Source organism: Octodon degus, unplaced genomic scaffold (assembly GCF_000260255.1).
Source record: "Octodon degus isolate 3935 unplaced genomic scaffold, OctDeg1.0 scaffold00014, whole genome shotgun sequence".
Lineage (NCBI taxonomy): Eukaryota > Metazoa > Chordata > Mammalia > Rodentia > Octodontidae > Octodon > Octodon degus.
The window spans coordinates 27,084,399-27,105,810 of NW_004524590.1; the positions used below are offsets into that span (position 1 = coordinate 27,084,399).

General features: G+C 35.3%; 1 protein-coding gene across 1 annotated transcript in view; it reads right to left on the reverse strand.

Annotated features, from left to right (window-relative positions):
• The window catches only part of LOC101574580 (low-density lipoprotein receptor-related protein 1B), a gene marked incomplete at its 5' end in the record, with an annotated part of 229,660 nt that overhangs the window by 23,409 nt on the left and 184,839 nt on the right, over positions 1-21,412 (reverse strand). The window contains one exon of the mRNA XM_004626417.1: positions 16,826-16,930. Coding sequence (XP_004626474.1) covers positions 16,826-16,930 — 105 coding nt within the window. The remainder of the gene's footprint in view (positions 1-16,825; positions 16,931-21,412) is intronic.

Consider the following 21,412-nt stretch of genomic DNA (forward strand, 5'->3'; position numbering starts at 1 on the left):
TGAGGTCATGCCTTTCCATATGGATATATTTTTTTATCTTAGGTTTATCCTATTCTCTTTTTCTTGCTTTCTTTTTCCTCATTTTTTTCTTTATCTTATCCTAATTTAATCCTCCCAATTCAGAGATCAAGTACAGATAATTCCAGCAATACTCCTTTATTCTTTCTTTTCTACCCCTTTTCTAGTTTCCAAATTTGTGTGGCCATCCTTTTTCCTCAGTTCTCCTTCTACTTCTGTTATGGTTTGTGTCTAGGTGTCCTCCCAAAGCCTCATGCAGTCAAGGGGAGGTTTCTGGAGTTTGTGATTGATTATTGTGGCTGTGGATGCTGCACTTGTCATGGGGCAGGTAACTACCACTACAATGTGACGAAGGGCTAGTTGCCTGAGCTGCCACTCCCTTGCTCTCTGCTCTTTGTAGCTGCCATGAAAGGTTTCTCTGTGCATGTGCCACTTTGCCTGGGAGCCAGCTCAGTATGGAGTGAAATCTCCAATAACAGCAAGCTAAGTAAACCTTTCCTTCCCTAATTTTGGAGTGTCAAGTATTTGTCCCAACAATGAAGAAGAGTAACTAAGACAACTTCTTTTCTAGTTATCTTTGTCTTGCACACACCATCTTCCCACCATGAGATAATCCACTATACCTAGGGGAAATGAAAGGCATACAAATTCCTAAATTATGATCACTTTTATTATATAAATATAAAATTTGCTCCTTTTTCCTAAAGTACAAAATCAAGTTATCGTAGCCTGTCAGCTTCTAAACTGTTCTTGATGCTTGTTATTGCCAATTGCTCTACTTTAGCTAGGATGGCATATATCATAATCAAGTGTTATTCCTCTGTAGCAACACAGGGAAGGTATGCAGTAAAATGTCATCACAATCTACACCAAAAGACTGAGGGTTTAGCCAAACAGATATTAACATGCCGCTCTTACATAATTGGGAAGGTTTGATCTTGGCACAAATACAGCAAATATCTCTGTAGAAAAGAAGACATCCATGTAGAAAAGACTTTTCCTAGAGAATCCTTGATGTTAGTAGTATAGTTACCTACTATAAAAACTCACAAGTATCATCACAGAAAAGAAAACAAAAACATTAAATAGAAAATGACAAGACAAAGTAGAAAAATGTAATCTAAGTCCTAGAGCAAATCCATAACTAGTCCAGGAGGTCCTGGCATGGAATCCATTGGAAGACACATGCGTGACGTTTCTGAAATGATAGCAACTGAAGTAAAGAAATGACTGTATAATGCTATAGAGTATATCAGACCAGAAATAATCTCTTAGGTAAGAAAATAAATGACAATAATAATGAAATACTTGTTCAACATATTTAAAGACATAGATAAAAATAGAACACAGGAAAATGATGGAAATATTGTATGAACTATATAAGAAAGAATTAGAATTGCATGAAACAGATTCAAAAAGATATCCAGGAAATTAAAACTTCCATTGAAAACTGGCAAAACCCACTTGAACAAAACTGAAGGTAGACATTCAGGCCTGGAAGACAGTATTGTGGCTAGCAATCACAAATAGAAGGATCACTTTAAAATAACAAGAAACAGGAAATAACATTTTAGGAAGGTGCAAGATGATGCAAAGTAAATCAATAGAGGACTAATAGGCATCAATGAAAAAATAGTAGTCAACACAAATGAAACAAAATTGCCTACAACATGCCTAAGTAAATGCAAAGAAATTGAAATAATTCCATACACTACAAAAGAAATCATCAGCATGAACAGATTGGAAAAAAATTGTAGCCAACTATCCCTCAGACAAAGGACTTCTGTGTAGAATATATAAAGAGCTTAAAGAAATCAGGCTCCCATATTCAAAGACCTAGTACAAGTATGGACATCTAAGATAAGTACACACTTCTCATATAAAGACATACAAATGGCAAATAAATGTATGAAAAAATGTTCAACATCATCGGCTATTCACTAAATGCAAATTGAAACAATACTGAAATTCCACCTCCCCTCAGAAAGAATGGCTATCATCAAGAAGTCAGCCAATACTAAATGCTGCAGGGGGTTGGGGAAAAAAGGAACGCTTCTCCACTGTTGGTGGGAGTGTAGCCTTGTATAATCACTGCGGAGATTCCTCAAAAAACTAGGATTTGATTTCCCCTTTTGCCCAGCTATTCTTCTTCTGGGTATTTTCCCAGAAGAATTAAAATCGTAGCATAATGATATATGTGTACTCACATTTACAGTAACACAATTTGTAATAATGAAATCTTGGAAATAATCTAAATACCCATCAACTCAGGAATGAATAAAAGTGTGGTATCTTTATATAATGGAGTACCACTCAGCTACAAAGAAGGAGAGATATCATGTTTTTACAGGTAAATGGATGCAACTAGAGACTACACACATAAGTGAAATAAATCAGACTTACATGTGAAAACATTGTACTCTTTCCCTCCTGTAAGAAACTGAATGAGTGAATCCAAAACGTACCATAGATATTGTTACAGGGAAAGTAACTTCTCAATAGGAAAGAACAGCTGAGGTGGGGGAAAGGGTAAAAGAAAGAGGTGAAAATATATGTACAAGATAGCGAAGAAACTTCTACTACTAATTTCTACTAGTCCATTCAACTAATGGTTTCTATTTACATTACTTAATCAACTTCTCATGCTTGTATCTTGTATCTGGGCAACTACTTTGAAGATAACAATGTGCAACATAATAAAATGTGTCAGTTTCTTAATATCTCTTTTGAAATTCTGTATCATTGTTTTCTTTGTTTTTTTTTCTCTTTAAAACAAAAAGACTAATTAATTAATTTATTAAAGTGGGTGTTTGTTAAAGTAGCAAACTCTAGGAAAAGCAGTCAAATAGAAAGCACTTTTAAAGAATTATCTGTTATATAAAGTTAAATAATATATCATTATATTTAGTTTCTTTGTTTTTTTGCTATGTAATTATATAAAAGACAAGAAAAAAAATCCCTAAATCCAGGGAGAATATTATCATCATATCAAAGTTCCAAATAATAATGGTTGCATATTATATATTACCATTTTTAAGTTTCTTTTAACTGATCAATATAAACAAAAACTGTATGCATCAATGGTATGATGTGATAGATATTTCAATGCATGTGTATGTTATAAAATATGTAGCTCAGGTTAAGTATATTAGTGCCATTTTATCACATGTTTATGGGGAAACCTTTGAAACTCCCTTTTTCTAGCTTTACAAAATGTATAGAATATTATGGTTATCGGTGTCTTACGGAATCAAAAATTTAATAAATTGCTCCTCTTGTACTCTGTTACTTTTTACTCATTGCTGGCACAAAATACCCAACACCTGAAATTAGGGAAGGAAAAGTTTATTTAGCTCGCTCACAGTTTGTGGCGGTTTCAGTCTATACTCTGCTGGTTCCCAGGCAGAGTGGCACATGGCAGAGAGCAGGACTTTGTGGCAACAGAAAACAGCAAAGAACAAAGGAAAGAGCAGAAGTTGAGGCTTCTGACAGCCTTTCTCCCCTCCTTATTTATAAACAAGTTGCCCTGCCTGTGCTGAGGGTGTAAACCCACACAACGTCCATGCCCTCCTCTTGCACAGGACAACGATGTTTACAAACTGAAAATCCTCGCTCTGCTGAGTCACTTATTTAAACTTCTAAACTTCCAAGTTGACACAGTATAATGTACCCACTGTTAACTTGGCAACCAGACATTTCTTTAAACCAGTTTCCAGGTACATAGACATGCTTATTAGCATTTTACAACTTGAACATTGCATTACATTAGAACAATGGCATTTTGCCCCTAGACAACACACCCCCCAAGACCCGTGAACATCACTTTATGCAAAAATGCATTTTAGTCCATCTCTAAGAGCTGCCAAAGTCCTCACAGTTTCAGATTGCTGAAAAGACAAGTCCCAAGTCTCCAAGATCTAAAGCAAACTCTTAACTGTGCGCCCCTGTACAATTGAAAAGATAAACACTTCCAACATTCAATGGCATAAAGAAAAATATTGCCATTCCAGAAGGTACAAGCAGCTAGATGCAAAGCACTGGGACCAAAACAGGTCCAAAATCCAGAAGGGCCGACATGACGTACTCTAAAAGCACAAACTGGAGTTTACATTTGAACAGAAAGCTGTGATATATACATTCCTAACCTTCCTCATGGCATGACTTGCACGGTGAAAGAACAGCTAAGGCCTGTTACCTGGGCGAGTAAAGGAAAGATATTGATGTGACAGGTTTCCTTGGCCTTTCCTGCTCCAGCAGACATGCACATTTCGTATTTCATGATTTGAAAATGTGCCAAGGGGCAGACAGCAAATCAGGTGTGTGCAATAACCTGACTTTTGAAATAGGAACACCATAGGCTGCTAAAGTTAAATTGCTCAACATCCCTGCTGAAAATGCACGATGTGTTTGAGGTCACACATGACACTGTTCTTGGGCTCTTCTCATTCGTTCCCTGTGGGCCACAGGCCAGCTGGTCTGCAGGCGGAGCGCTGCTCAGCCTGACGGTGGACCCAGGACGACCACATCAGGCAGTGGTCTCCTGCAGGGACAGCACTTTCAGAGTCCAAGGCCTTCGTTAGCCATGACAATATGGAGAGATAATTCCTACTTCTTAAAATTTGTGACTGAAACATAAGTCATGATCTTTGTCCCAAAGCCTTAACAAGTTTTCTCTAACAGCCATACATTTTCTTCTGTTTATCTCACTTGGAAATCACCACTGAATGATTAATAAGATAATTAGATTGAAACAAACACAAATCAAAAATAAATGAAACAATGCCCTTGCTCAGGGCACTTTTAGTGACTGTTGCTTTACCACATACACATTCACTTTGTAGGCTACATTTTGAAAATCCAGAGAAAACATCAAATAACCTAGTGCCAGTGCATTTTAAATCAAACTGAGGGTGAACAAAGGCCATTTCTTTCTCTCTTTATTCAACAAAATGTGAGCTAGGCCTTCCTTAACTCTGCCTCTTACACACCTCACAAATTGTTTTACATGTTTATTATTTTTCTTCCACTTCTTAGAATTTAACTCTGCATGTAAACATACATGCAATCACACACACATACACACACACATGTGTGCACAGGTGTGCAAAACATAGGATAATATAAAACAGTAAGTAAATGTAAAATAAATTGTGCCTTGTTCAGTGATATATCCTTTGTGTTCAGGTAAAATGTCCTGTTTACAGTACATAAATATTTATTGATGAATGAATATAACAGAAGATAGCTTGCTAGGATTGCCTCTCCACAGGCAATAGATGAAGCAATCTAGGGACAAAGCATTTCTCTTTTAATCTTAGGCATATGAAGGCATGTATACACCTGGAAATAATCTGGCGTGAGAATTTAAAGTTTCTGGGGTATGTCATAAAAATCATACAGTAAAGAGAAATATTTCTTTGCAAATTAAAATGCTTTGATGGTGTCCTCAGTTACTCCATATTAATAACTGCAAGTTTTCTGTTTTTATTTTATTATATTTATTTATTTATTCATTTATTTATTTTTGCTATGTTGCCCAGGTTGGCCTCAAACCTGTGCTTCTTCTGCCTCAGCCTCACTAGTAACTGACTTTACAGACATACACTACCATTATCAGCCATATTACACTTTATTTTTCACTGTTAGAGGCAATCTTTGTCGTTACCATATCTTCATAAGCATTTGATAGAGAAATACTATAAGAATTTATAACACAGTGTCTCTCTGAAGCCACGTTTAAATCAGTTACACAATATCTAACTGGAATTGTATAACTTGGAATTAATTTAAAATACATTGTGACATTATTTTGTGTGAAATTAGTGAGCAATTAGTCTAAATTCATCACTTTATAAAAAAAGAATTGTGACTCAAAAAGATAGCATAAATGGTCTACAGTGATATGAGTTTGATTCAAAAAGTCTATCAATTTGGACACAATGTTTCCAGTTCTGAGCATTAATCTCAGAAACCTAAGGAGATGAATACAAATGATTTATGTGCCGAAGGTTTTCATCAGGGAAACCATAGGGAATAAGAAAAATAAATATACTTAATCACTGAATGCTACTGGTTTGGTTAAATAATGTAGAGGAAAAATATAAATAATGGAGCATTAAACAACCATTAAATATTAAACGTATTAATTGCATATATTAACATAGAAATTGATTCAAATTAGCTTTTGAATAAACAAAGTATGTATAATAGAATTTCATTCAGTACATGGTAATCTACCAATGAATGCTATAAAGAAACTGACAACAAAACACCAGAAGCTATTATTTTTAAATGTGGAAAATTTAGTATAACTTTTCTGTTTTGAGATGAGACAGGGCCTCACTTTGCAGCTCAAGCTAGCCTTGAACCTACTTTGTTTCCCAGGCTAGTCGAACCTGCAATTCCTCCCGACGCAGCCTCCAACCTATGGGAATTACAGGCATGCATCAACATGACCTGCCCTATGTGAGAATTTTAAAATACTTATTAATATCAAAAGATTTATTTCATTTTTTTAATTTTAAAAATTGTATCTGATATATAAAACATAAAAGTTATATGTATTAATAAGGTACTGTACAATATTTTATATATTGTATAATATTTAAATCAGTCCAAATGTATTTATTGACACAAATGTATTAATTTTTGATAGCAAAATATTTCAAAATCTTTGAAAACCTTTCAAAATTCTTCTGGCTTTTTAATATATATAGTGAATGAGATCACTTCCTTTTCCTCGATATTGTGAGTAGTGATACAGTAAACGTAGTAATATAAATATTTCTTTGACACAGAATGACTTCAATTCCTTTACTTGTACAGTAAATAATGGGACAGCTGGATCCCCACATAGTTATAGTCCTAATTTTTGGGAAACCTCCATAGTGTTACATACAATGCTTGTAGTAATTTACATTCCTTTCAAAGCACGCAACACTTCCTCTTTTTTTTCCCACACTTTCACCAGCACTTGTTATCCTTAGTCTTTTTTGCATTAGCCATTTTTACTGAGGTAATATTATATTTTTTGTGATTTTTGATTTAAAGTTCCCTGATTTTATGTCATTTCATTTTATTTTATTATCTTTAATGCATTTGGTACAAGATCTTACTATACAGCTCAGATTCCCTGATTTTATGCATTTTTATGTACCCATTGGCTATCTATTTTTTTTTTGGATAAATATCTATTTTAAGCTATTGACCCTGTTAAATAGCTAAGGTTAATAGCTATCTTGTCTGATGTGTGTATAACAAATACACATCTTGTCTGATGTGTGTATAACAAATACTCTCTCCTGTCTCATAGGGCTCTTCCACATGCTGCTGTGTTTCATCTGCTGTGCTAGTGGCGCTTGCTATGCACATTTTCAGTCCAATCTCCTGTGTTCCCACACAAAACTTCTTTCATCTGGAGGTGTTTGAGAGCACATGCTAGAATCGTTATTTTTAAAGGAAAAGGTAATGATTAAGGAGACTAATAGGTTTAACAAATAGAATACTAAGTGTGAAAATTCAATTAAATGTAACTCCAAAGTAGAGGCCATCTCCACTATTTTGTGTAATCAACAGAACCTCTTTATTTAATGTTAATAATAACATAAACTGATTTGTTTCCTGGTATGTGTTTCAGAGGTTGTTGCAAAAAAATAAATAAATAAATAATGCTTGACCATTGCAATGCTGGAAGAATTTCTTCTATGCTTTTTAATAGTATTTTAATAATTTTAGATCTTCAAGGTAAGGTTTTAATATATTTGAGTTTCTGTCTATGTATGGTCAGAGATAAAAGAGTCCAGCTTCCTTCTTGTGTCTGTTAATATTCAACTTTCCCAACACTCTATTGAAAATACTATATAAAGGCATAACCCTATTTTTAAAGAAAATCAGTATCACTGATTATTACTTCAGAATTACTATGGACTAATATAAACAATAATATTTATTTAATATTAGCTTTGAAGGTTTATTTTTAGTTTGGAAGGAAGATAGATAGATAGGTAGATAGATAGATAGATAGATAGATAGATAGATAGATGATAGATTAGTAGATAGATAATAGATTATTCTCTGTCACTCTGAGTTAGGTGTTTAGGTACACAGACAACTCTGAGTTATTTTTATTTTTATTTTTTTCTGTGTTATTTTTAAATGAATTAACATAATGAAGAAGACTTAGTTTCTAAAAAGAGTGTACAAAGATGAATATGGATTTTCACAGCTTCCTCACCGTTTACTACAATGTTAGACCATTAGACAAATGCTACTTTCACAAAGACGATAGGCTGGAGTGGGGCTGCTCAAGTGTACTTTAGCAGCCTACCTAAAATACTAATGTACATCACAGCGTAGCACCAGTAGGTTTTAAAAATAAAAGCTAGTTATATTTCTGAAATTAGTCACGCTTAGAGCCAAGCAGAAACAAAGAAGCAGCGAGATTACAACACACACATTTTCATTCTAGTCTCCTTTGTTCTCATACAAAATTTCTTTCATGTAAAAATTTTTATAAGAACATCCTGAAATCATTACTTTAAAGAAAAAAGCTAAGGCCTAGAGAGGTTACTAGGTCTCACAAATAGAATGCTAAGTAGGAAAATTCAATCTGGCACAACTTCAAACAACAGGCCATCACTACTATTTTGTGTAATCAACAGAGCCTCTTTATTTATGTTTAAAAATACAGATTCTAGACAGCAAATCAGTCTCTCTAGTGGTGTCAGGAGGGACGCTGTCTGTACCTCAGGTGCTCAGGACAAGGCCATTGCTTCACTTGAGTTTGGCAGAGCCCCGTGAGAAGTCTCGGAGCTAGACGACTGACGTGCATCGTGGCCTGACCTGCACTTGAGATAAAACCGTTTCCTCTTGGTCCCCACGACGCCACCAAGGCTGGTGGTTCTGCTAATTAATTACTATTCCTCCTGTCTCAAATCCTACCCACCTCTTATATGCTCCATAAACTTATTGATATTCTGATTGCATAAATAAATGTGCTGCAGGAGCCAGGCAGTTCCTTTCTCCCATCAGCAGAAGAGGGCTGCCCTCGATCCCAGCTTTCTCTGTGGTGATGCCTGTCTTACTCAATCCCTACCATTCTCCTGCCAACATTTCAAGAGCTGCACTGGCTTCAGCAAAAGGAGACAGATGTGAGTTGAATAGTTCAAATCATCCAAAATGATTGTTTTTAGTGAAATTCTGTATATTTTCTATACAGAATTTTTCTATTTAAAAATAAAAAGAAAGACACCAGAATACAAGAGGCAAATTTCTAGAGGGAAGAACTGCCAAATTCCTGATTGTTCTCTGTGAGGTCCATGTATGGGGAACCAATACTGATGACTTCTGCCCAGGAGGAGGCTTCTACCACATCTCAATGTCATCTTCATCTTCAGCAGGATAAGCATGGATCCTGCTGTGAATGTTCTATGAATGGTCTGCTTCTGAAAACATATGTAACAATAAAGAGCCTATGGGAAGGTGAGAAATCCAGTGAAATGTACTGTTCTAAGATGAAGAACGACATGCTATCAATAGATTCTCCAGCTAAAATGCATATGCTGACTATATGGTGGCTCTATTTATTTCCCAGAACATAATATTATTGAAAGCCATAATTGAGTGATATACCTTAATAGGCTTTAACAAAAGAAATGTACTGGTTTTCAGTTTGCTTGGCTAGGAATTGTGGATCAGTGTATCACCAGGTTTAGTTTCTTCTTTTGTTGCTCATTTGGCTTGTGAATAACCATTTAACCCTACGTCTTCATATAAACTGGCTTTGTGCTTCTGTCTTAATCTCATCTTTTTTTATTTTAGGACAATAGTCCTTTTTGATTAGGTCTAATCTTAAGTAATCATTTAGCTTCAATGGATCCATCTGCAAATGTTGTGTTTAGTGCTCCAACATGTGAATTGGGAGAGCGTACAATGCAGCCCATCGCACTCACCATTTAGCTTCCACAAATCCATGTCTTCTTGCATTGCATGAAAGTACATTTACTCTGTTACAACAGCCCCCAAATTCCTAACCAATTCTAAAAGGAAGAAATTGGAGAAAAAGAAATCAGAACTTTCAAGCAATGTTATATTTCAGTAGGGCAAGTTCTATTAGGTGCCAATGTAAAGTTAAAGGGTCATCCTTTGGCTCATTGTTCTGCCCTCTGAGCATAGCAGACAGGCTGTGCTACTTTTTTGTCTTCTTAAGAAGTGGCTCATCTTGCCTCCGCTGAGGCAGCAGTTCTATTCCTGAGGCTTGAGACAGCAGTTCCTTCTCCAGTGCCCCAAGGTGGAGCTTTGCTTTGTTGGTCATGGAGCCTGCAATTGCATGCCATGGTTGAGAATTTGCCTTATCCCATGGAACTTAGGAAAAGACAGCCTTGTTTCTTCTAATACCCTGCTGGCAGTGGTGATGTCTGAACCACCTTTGGCATTATGCTTTCCTTTTATTGAAGGTCATGCCTGTTGGAAGCTGAATAGATATATTGACACATCTTATGAGTTTTCAGAAACCCAGTTCCATTTTTTCCTGTCTCTTCTTCCATAATAGTTGGCACCATTAATGTTTAGAGGGCTGAGTGGTTCCATAAGTCATATCCATAATATCCTTACAGGAAATTACAGTCACAATCTTGTTACCATTTCCGGAATATGCCTTCTCAGTGCTTTCTAAGTACAATTGTCCAAATCTTCTCTTTTGTTTGTGAAGTCCTTTAGTTTGTCCTTTGCATCTTACTATGAGCAGCAGGAAGAAAGCAAGCCATGACATCAACATTTTGCTAAAATTTGCTCTATGTGACATTAATCAGTGGAGATTTCTACCTTCCACACAACCCCCCATCACGGGGAAGACAAGTTCTTGGGCATGCCATAAAAAGACAACCTTTGCTCCAGTTCTCAATGTCACTTGTCCTGGTATTATCTAATGTTTCACCAGAACCATGTTTGATATTTATATTTCTAGTTTTACCAAGGCAACCTAGGATTTTCTAGGAGGTTTCAGGGTCATCATTTGGTTTAAAGTTTAAAAAAATCTCCTATCTTTTACTTCAAATCCATAGGCAATTTCACATATTTAATTTAGAGATTCACCTCTTCTCTGGACTTCAAAATCTGTATTCATTTGAGATGGCTACCATACAAGAATACTATAAAGTGGACAGTTTAAGAACAGAAATTGAATTTATCAGACTAGAAATCTAAGAACAAATAGAGGGAACAAGCTATCATTAGATTGCATTTCTTCCCAAGTTTCTCTCTATGACTTAGAGATAGTCACCTGCATGCTGATTGTCACATGATGCCCCTCTCTCTTTGCCCTAGCATCTTCTTAAAATGATAATGACCAGGTTAGATTAATGCCAACCTCTAAAGATCTTATTCAGTCAGTCACCTTTTCAAACTGCCTACCTCCAGAAACAAATGTATTCCCATTCTGAGGTCTACCTGCATGGTGACACCTCACTGCCTGTATTGGAACAGGCAGTTACATTTCTGAAGCTTTGTGTCATAGAATCTAGACTGAAGGCCTACCAGAGCCCAACCCTCCACATAGAGAATCTGCCTGTGGTGGGGTATGGGAAAGGTGAAGAAAGGTAATCCTTGTTATAAACCGCAAAGAATTAACTAAGCTCTTCTGGGACTCTGAATATGAATTTGGGGAAGATGAGAGACCAACATAAATTGACAAAACCCAAGTTTTGCCTTTTGTTCTTACTGAAATTTGATTTTCACCATTGTGAAACTCTAGTTATATACATGACTAAAACTATTAGCTGTTCTTTTTTTCTATGAGCCATACACAAAGAAGTGATACTCGAGTTGAGACTAATGGGATAAGAAAAATTAGCTACAAATATGGGAAAGAGACTCAGGGAGATGTTCAGACAGAGGTATCTAGAAGTGGAATGGTGCTGCACCTGGGCACAGAGGACATTAGTGTCCACCTTGGGTGGGAGCAGGTGTGGGAAAGAGAGGGGAGCTAAAAGCCATTCATTATCATTGCTGGCAGAAAGGCACTGTGAATATCATTGAGAAGGAGTGCTGTGGAGGTAGGTCAATGTTATAACAATCTTAAATCCAATATAACTGAATATTGGGCCCAAGGGAGAAATCCTGGAATCAGGAAAGCATGGCCAACTTACTATTAAGTTTATTAATCTTCACAATAGTGATAATTTCTAAAACTTAAGAAAAACACCTTAAATTTCTATCAAAATAAAACACATTTTTAAAAGGTAGTTTCAACATGGTTCAGTATACCTAATTTAATAAATGTCAAAACTTTCACCCAAATGTAAAATATTTGGATTTCATTCTTTATTTCAAAGCCTCGACACATAGTAATAAATGAAAATGACTACCAAGAGACAAAAAGTGAAGGCTTTCAAAGAAAAAAAAATCATTTCCTTAAATTGAAGGATATAGCAATAAAATTTCTTTGTGGAAAAAGCTGTCACCTTCATAGATCTGAATACTTTATAGACTTTTGAGTTGTGTAAAACTTCTGTACAGTTCAAATACTTTTTCACTGGTTGAAATAAAGAAAAATGTACAACTGACAAAACTACAAAAAGAACTATGCTGTGTCTTACAGCATTTTTGTTTCCTATAAAAGCTTTTAGATAAAATAGTACACACTAACTGTTCATTAATAATACATGTTCACTACCAATTGAGACCTAAAGCTCTAACCAGTGTTTTTGAAATATCTTTCCTTGTGAGGAACCACTAGAAAAATAGTCTGAGGCCTTCATGTTCTCTTACTTGGAATACTTAGCATTGCACATGATTATATCTGCTTAGTATTAAATTTTGCTTATATTTACTTACAAGTTAATACCACATTAATAATAAATATCCTCAGAGAAGTAAGAAATTTTTCTCTATTGTAGAAATTTTGAAACTAAGACACATGGGCATGTAATCCATCTTGGAAATATCATTCTTTTCTTCATAGTCCCTTACTTCAAGGGACTTGGAATAATACTACACATTCCTTATTTTGTAAGTCATATTATAAAATTGTTTGCCCCTAGAACCAACCTGTTGTTGTTCTTTAATTCATAACTAAATGTTTACTTATATCTACTACCTTTCATTTAAAAACCATTTTGTATCTGTGTATGCAAAATAGTTAGGATAGATATATAACTAATTTCTCTTAATTCAATGAGGAGAAAGATTTATACTAATAGTGTTTGGATAGGATATCATGTCGCATCTGGTACTATGAATGACCACTATGAAGAAAACAATATGCAATTTATTAATTATTGAAACTGTCTTACTAACCTGTTTTGAAACTGTCTCAATGCTATTTTTCTCAATAAAATTAATAAAAAATTCAAAACTATATTGTGCTTTTGGTCTGTATATCACTTTCCAACACCTCTCACAAAGTTTACCTAACTAAAAAGTTTATTAAAGCATGATTCATTATTATTCTCCTCAAACTATCTGGAGTTTAGATTCTTTGACTATCTCCACTCTTGCATCTTGGCAGAATCAACTATTTCATAAATCTCCTCCAACTTCTTTTTATTCTCATTTACCTTTGTTGAAGCCTTCTTCAAAGAGGATTAGAACATTGCTCCTTACTAGGTTTCAAAGCAGTTTTCCATCATGAACAACCTTCACATTTTACTTTCAGGCAGAATTTAATTTGACTATAATATTCTGTCTTTCAAAACCCTTTTGCAGCTATTTTCCTCCAGGAAAACAAGTATTATTTTTTTTCAAATTACTGCTAAAATGTTACTTCACCTTTGGACTCATCCCCTTGGAATCATTCATATGTCTCTATTCGATTGTTTTCTTATCACACTTTTATCATATCACCATCATAGCAACTATAAAATGATATATTAATCTACAAAGGCCATCCATCTACTGAAAATGTATCTTGAGGCCTTTAACTATATTAGATTGTGGAGTTATAGCTTGAGAACTGTGCAGAATGAGATATATATCTAGGGCATGGACTTTAGAATCAAATAAGTAAGAGTAGATTCTTAAGTTTCCACAGTCTTGTTAGAGTGTGAACTCAATGTTGTCATTCTGGAATGTAGGCAAATGGGGGAAAAATTACATTCTAATAATAACTTCATGATCTAATGTTACATAAAAATTTATTTAATGTATTTAAATTGTATTTTTAATTGAATTATTTAATACTACTGTTCAGCACAAATTAATTGCTGAGTTTGTTTTAGTGGTTTTAATTCTAAATTGACATAACACCTAATGTATCATTGTTTGTAAATATTTTATTAATGAATGAATTCAAATAGTACCTAACTTCCCTGTTTTTCATGACTTAAATGTTTGAAGACTACCATACAAGCATTACTTCTAACATCTGAATCAATTTTAGGGCATGGAAAGCCAAGGTACTGGAAACACTTCCACAGAGCCACACACAGAGATAGAGAAAAAGGCGCATAAAATCAGGAGGTATTCTCTAAATCTATCCAATTAGCACATTTTTCTTGACTGAGTCTATCAAATAAGCTGATTACTATTTCAAAATCATTTGATTCTGATGACATTTGGTTAGAATGGAAAATGAAAGGACATATTACTGTAGAAAGCTGAATCCATGAGGAGGAATTATTCAAATGGCACAGAGACATTCTCTGGACAAGAAGTCATCTGGTGGTCTGAGAGGGGAGGGCAAGGTGAGCTTGAAACACCGTGCCTCTTTTGTGCCCAGGATGAGTTAGACAATTGTAGAAAAAGGAGAACTAGGGTCCAGATTGGGAGCTATGGCTTTCTAAAATGAACTACTTCAGTGTTTGACCATATTTGGCCAAAGATCACCTTGGACTTACTAAGTGAAATATCAACCAATCATTGCTTTCTACATTTTTTCTCCCACTGTACTGCCACAGTAAAGGCACTGCTTTTCATCTAAAGTATTGCCAAGCTTTTTATGGGGACCCTGCTGCAGATCTGGAAGACTTCCCTCTACCTCCCAACAGGTACCACCTTCAAAACCAAACTCCCACAGCTGAAGCTTTTCCTGGAAATCTCTAGGAGCTCATTATGAAAAAAGTAGTAGAGTTTGGGTAAAGAAAAAACTAAATTTTAATACAATCCTACTTCAAAACCATTACTGGTCATACTGCCAATCACCACTGTGCACCAGCTATCAGATGCCAGCTGGAGCTACTGATTAAGATATTGGGAATTAAGGAGGATGTCAAATATGTCTGCTCTAAAGCTCAAACACACTTTGCAAATATAACTTAGTTATGATCACCCTAGAGGTTATCATTGAATATTTTCAGAGGAAATATGAATTTATTTTTCATGGACGTTGAAAATACCATAAACTGAATCAAGAAATAATGATTTAAACTGCAAAGGGCTTAAATTTCTGTAAGTATTTTCTTATGATCATATTACCTTTGTTATAAAAATCGTATTGATTAGTGTAGTTATTAGTGAAATTTTAGGAAATAAAATAGTATAGCATTCTATCCATTGTTGAAAACAAAGTCAGTTAGTAATTAAAAATCATCATAGCAAATATAATATACAGACAAAGTCCTAAAACAATTGTTTCTATATTTTTCAACTAAAAGCTATTACTCTAGCAAATGTGTTTTTATTTGACTGCTTAACCGGCTTTCTTATTCTAACTCTGTTGTATTTCGAGATCATCTAGCAGTCCGTGCTGGACACACTTATGGGTGAAGGAAGCAAAGGTTAAGTGTGTATGACACAAATGAGACTCAAGATTAAATACACACTGTGAAATGTATGTGGATGTTCATGATTTAAACCAATGAACTGTGGCCTGGAATGATGTCACACGAAGCGCAGCGGTAAGTGGAAGGTTAAACCTACTTGCATCTCGGCTCATTAAACGCAGTTAAAGTGCAAATCCCCTCATTCTGACAGTAGTGATCACAAGGGTTCTCTTTCTGGTCACAGCGCTGACTTTTAAACCCCACAGAGCATCTGCAGAATTTCAGTAAAATACAGCTAAATAAAGCGTCTGACTTTATTTTGCCAAATATGTTTAAACTTTTTTTTTTTTAATCTAGAGATTTTAACATGAATAAAACTGTTCCCGAGTATGCTTACTTCTACGCAACACACATTTGTCACATGCTACTCTGGCGGGGGTGGGGAGGGGATGCAGATGTGGCCACATAAGGGCAGTTTCTCTTGGATCAAACATGGGTCAAACAAGACTCAACACAGGGACCACATCCGGTAGATGGTTTAAGCCGTTTGCTCTACACATTCAGATAATTAGGAGGGGAAATTATTATTTTCCATATTTTCTTGGGAACATTAAGAATCTCCAACACTTTCTCTACATATGTAAAAACCCAGACTCGGAGTTGGGTCTTAATTGATTTACATAATGCAATACTCTATGTGATACAAAAATCAAATAGCATAATACATTTGAAGAGACCTCAAGTTCTTTGGAAAATAATGTTGAGATGTATAAGGGATTCACGAAAGATTATTATTTCTAGGCTTTAATATCTGAATAAGTTCAATAAAATGAGAACATTTTGCCCCATAGTTTCCAAGTTCAAAGAGTTGTGAATGTCTGAAATGGCATGGTGCTAGGAACTGAATGAGTTCTTCCTCATGAAATTATTAGCAAATCGATGAAGAAAAAGATTCTGGAACGCATGAGCCAATGAGGGACAATACTTGATTAGATACGTCCGTGAAACACTCATTTAAAACATGTTACCCAGGAGAGGAGAGCAATAGAATTCGGACTCCATGTGCATAAACGTCCTGCTGTACATCACTCACAGCCCTGGGAAATACTCACAGACACACAGGCACACTTGTCTCGGGGTCCAGCTGGCATGTGCCCCCGTTGTAACAGTAGCCATCACATAACTGACAACTAGAGGCAATTTTCCCATTAGTGCAGCTGTAACAACCAAGAAAAAGAAAAATCCATTGTTACGGGCATTAATATTTTTGAATGCAGATACATAATTTTGGCAGATGAGAATATTTATATTTTCAAAGACAGACAGGCTGAAGGAAAAGTTTTTGTATGTATTTATTTTACAGGGTCTGATGAAAAAGCTCAGACTCATAGCGATCCTCCTGTTTTCAGCCTCCTTAGCGCTGGGATTACAGGCATGCGCCACCACGCCTTCATTCAGTTGCCAGCTCAGCATGCCCCGCGCCCGGACCAGCATGGAACGTGGTGCCAGGAATTGAACCTGAGGTTCAATTGCCTAAGCAGACGCTTCGTCGCCGGGGCTATCTTGCTGGCCCCCTCCTTTTTTATTTTTTTAATCAAAATGACACTTAAATTTTTCTTTTGATAATTTTCAAATTTTCAACTCATTTAACTAGTATAAAAATTTAATATAGCTTAGTATGTGTGCCTGAAACTAGACAGTAATATCTATCACTTAACACTTCAGTGAGACATTATCATCTATATGTTGTGCTTTTGATGTAACTATTTGGTGATATCTGTATAAATTATAACTCACATATCAAATACTAGGACTAAAATTTTTCTATTTTTTCTTTCCTTTATACTGGAGAATTTCAACCAAAATAATGTGAAAAATAAGACTCTCCTAAGTTTTTGTTTTCCAAAAAAAGCTAAGATTATTCTTTGATATCTTTAGTCTTACATTCATTATATATATTTAAAATTTTTTTTTCTGTATTTTGGGCATGGTCTACAGGGTCTTACTACGTAGATCCGACTCAGTGATTCTCCTGTTTTCAGCCTCCAAAGTTCTGGGATTACAGGCATGCGCCACCACGCCCAGTCTCAAAGCGCACTAGTGGGAGGAGTGGGATTGACTTGGCAGGCCAGGGATTGAGCCCTGGCTTCTGCGCTCTCCCTAAGCAGGCTGCTGAGCTATCAGGCCAGCCCTTATATTTTAATTAATGTCAATGTCAAACGTACTATTCTTTAGTAGAAAGAGTGGATCAATTCATTACAAACATAAGTAATAATGTTACAGAGCTATGTGTTATATGGCAACAAAATAACAAGGCAGACTTTCTTTAAATTTTAGTAACAGTTCTAATTTACAGCCACATTACATGCTTAGATGACAATAAACAGCTAGCAATCATTTAGTTACTTCTAGCTAAGTATGATTAAAAAAAACCTCAACCTAACAATAATAAAAAAAAAAATATATACAAAGTTTAGTTTTCTGTGTCAGATTTTAAAGCAAAGAATTGGGTTAGGCAGTGGCAATTCTTGCTAAAGAGAGAAAAATACATCAAAATTCTGTACACCTTGGCCAAAATAGGAATCACAATATCATGCAAATAATTCTCATCATGCAGTTATGCTAGTTTTAGGTGTTAGGATAGTGAATGACATAAAAATCTGGACATTTCCTTCAAAAAGAACTCAAACTGTGATAATGATCATTTAAATCTGTCCTATGATGAGTGTCTATTTCAGTATGTTCAAACAAAAATTCCGAATGATAGGCAGGATGCCTGAAGATGGTTGGTTAGAAATCCTGTTCATTTATTCTGTGATCTCACATGAATTCTATTGTTGCAGAAAATGAGGACAACTGATTATTAAGTTTTGTATGTGTTTACTTTGATGCACTTTCTAAAGAGCCTGGGTTTAAAGGCCACATTTCTAGTCAAGATGAGTCAGGAAAGTGAGTTACTTTGTATCCTGATTTATGAACTGGGGCTGTGTAAAATAGAGACAGAGATGTACAAAGGAGGGTGGCCTAGAACTTCCAAGATTCAGGAGAGAATATTACATTCAAGGTAGACTACACAGGAACCCTACTATGGTTTCAAAGTGAGTCCAGGCCATCAGCAAAGATATTGGTGTCTGACAGGCTAAGCTCTGAGGGAATTTCCTCTGCCTCCTTGAATATCAAAAGAGAAAAAGTTAGGTTTTTGTTTTATCTAAAGAACAAGTTCAAAGGGGAAAATTAACTTTTTATGATTTAAATATCTTTCTATAAAAAGTTAACAGTACAGTAGTGATTTAAAGAGAAAAAGAAAGAAAATCCTCATTGCTTACAAACTTCTATTTTCAACAGATATAAAACACATTGCTTCTCGCCTGCCTGGCAAGCACAAGGAGTCAGGATTCATCCTCAGTGGCACATGCTGAGCCAGCCAAGAACACTGGGCATGCTGTGTCAGCCACCAAAACTGGGCATGCTGGCACAAGCCTGCAATCCCACTGCTGGGGAGGCTGACACAAGAGGATCACTATGGGTCCAAGCTGTGTAGTGAGACTGTACCAAAAAAATGAGTAGATAAAATATTAAAAACACATACTGCTTCTTTTTCCTTATAAAGATTTTGTTTAAATCAAAATTAAAGACAGAAGTTTACAGATTTTCAATATGAAAGACAAATCATTTTATAGCCTCAAAATTACTAGAAATATTTTGTGTACATTTTTATGATAGTTTTCCTTTTTTACAGACATTCATGATACATACAAACACACATATAGACACACATGCACAGCTTGGGATTTATCATTTCCCAAAGTTAATTACCAGTTATCTACTACAAAAGTTTTCATATTATTTGACTGCAAAAGGGTTATCGGGACCAATAAAGGCTATGATCAAGATCCGGGCATCTTAGTGCATGCCTGCAATCCCGGCACTCAGGAGGCTGAGGCAGGATGATTGTTCTGAGTTCCAGGCCATATGGGATACAAAGCGATCTCAAGGCTAGCCTGAACTGCATAATGAGACCCTTTTTCAAAAACCAAAATAATAATAATAAAAAAAAATTAAAACCTCACTATGATCAAGTCTTTCTACAACACTTGCCCTGATTTTCAGGGAAAAGACAATGCATAATAAGTTGGCTTCACATTACTGTACTCCTTATACATGACAGACTACTGACTTCAATTTGCAGTTTGCAAGCTGTACTTTAGAACATCACTGCTTATATGTAAACAAATGTGCATGTGCTCCCTTGAATTTTTCTACTTAAGTAGAAATTATTGAATTCCATTTTGCTCGAATTTTGTGTTCATTTCTTCTTTATCTTTGCACGAGAAATACTAACTTTATTATAATCTCATCTTAATGTTGAGATGGAAGTTACCACGGGAAAGATAAGGAACTTTAATATCTACAGCATCTTGGAATCTGTAAAGTTTTGTGTTTGTACTGACAACACCAAATGTTACGGAGGCTGATGTCCTAAGTGAAATCATGTTCCCATTTTGAAGGTTCTACTTTTCACTATTATGAACTGATATTTCTTTATTCCTATATAAACATTTCCCCAAAGATCTTTTAAAAAGATTAAAATACTGTAGTTACATCTCAGTAGCCTGATCAGGTGATGAGAATCATATGTTTTTAGTTTGAAAAAATTAATATGTACTGTTCTTTAATCAATATGGAAACTAGGTTTTATCCTTTCTTCCTTGTATGAAATTCTCTTATACAGTAGAAACAATCTGTGTCTCTGAAAGAATTTTCCAAGGCAAACTGAGGAGAAAACTCTGACTCACTGCAAGGATTCCTTGAAAGTGTGGTAGATCATAAAGACTTTCAGCATTTTCTGACATGGTACACTGAACACAAAAAAACATAGGCCTGAATTTTGAAATGAAGTTCTGTAACTTTAAGGTTTTATCACAAAAATTACTGATCATAATGAGCCAACATGATCTAGGTAGTTTATATAAAAGTGTATTTTACTTTTATGTACTTATCAAAAATACATATTTATATTTTGATTATATTTTCATTTGCTTTACTTAAAAAAATAATGTGCTTTGAAATGACTCAATTTGCTGGTTTGCATAAATGTCATTTAAAATGATAACACAAATCATATTTACAGTAGATCCTAAAATGAGAGGAAATAAAAAAGAAAAACTATTGGTACTGCCTCTAATAAAATTTTATTGAGCTTTGTTTGGCAAAAGAGCATATTTCATCTGGCACCCTTGCAGGGAGCTCTCAGTGGACCTCATGGCAAGGAATCTTTATGGAATGCTTTTCTGTCACATATTCCCATTTATTATGTTTGTAAGCAACACAAGAGACAGAATGCAGGCCTTTGTAAGTCCTTCTTCTAAAAGGCTGTTAAAGTAGTTCTGAGTGAGGATTGACCTCTAACCTCCGCGGGATAAGCTTATTTCATGATAGAGGCTGAACAACGTTCTTCTTACTCTTTAGCCATCTTTTGTTTTCCATTCACTTAAGTGTTGAGCCAAAGATCAAAAGGCAGTATGCAGAAGTCACTTGGATACTTTTGTGGTAGTTGTTTCCCAGAACACGTTATTACTTCTGTTTCTTTTAAACATAATGCCAAAGTCAAATTAATGGAAAGCAACTTTTGGCACTGCCCAAAGGATGAATTATAGCAAAATGCTAGCCTATTCACTGTCAATATAAAAACTCAATTG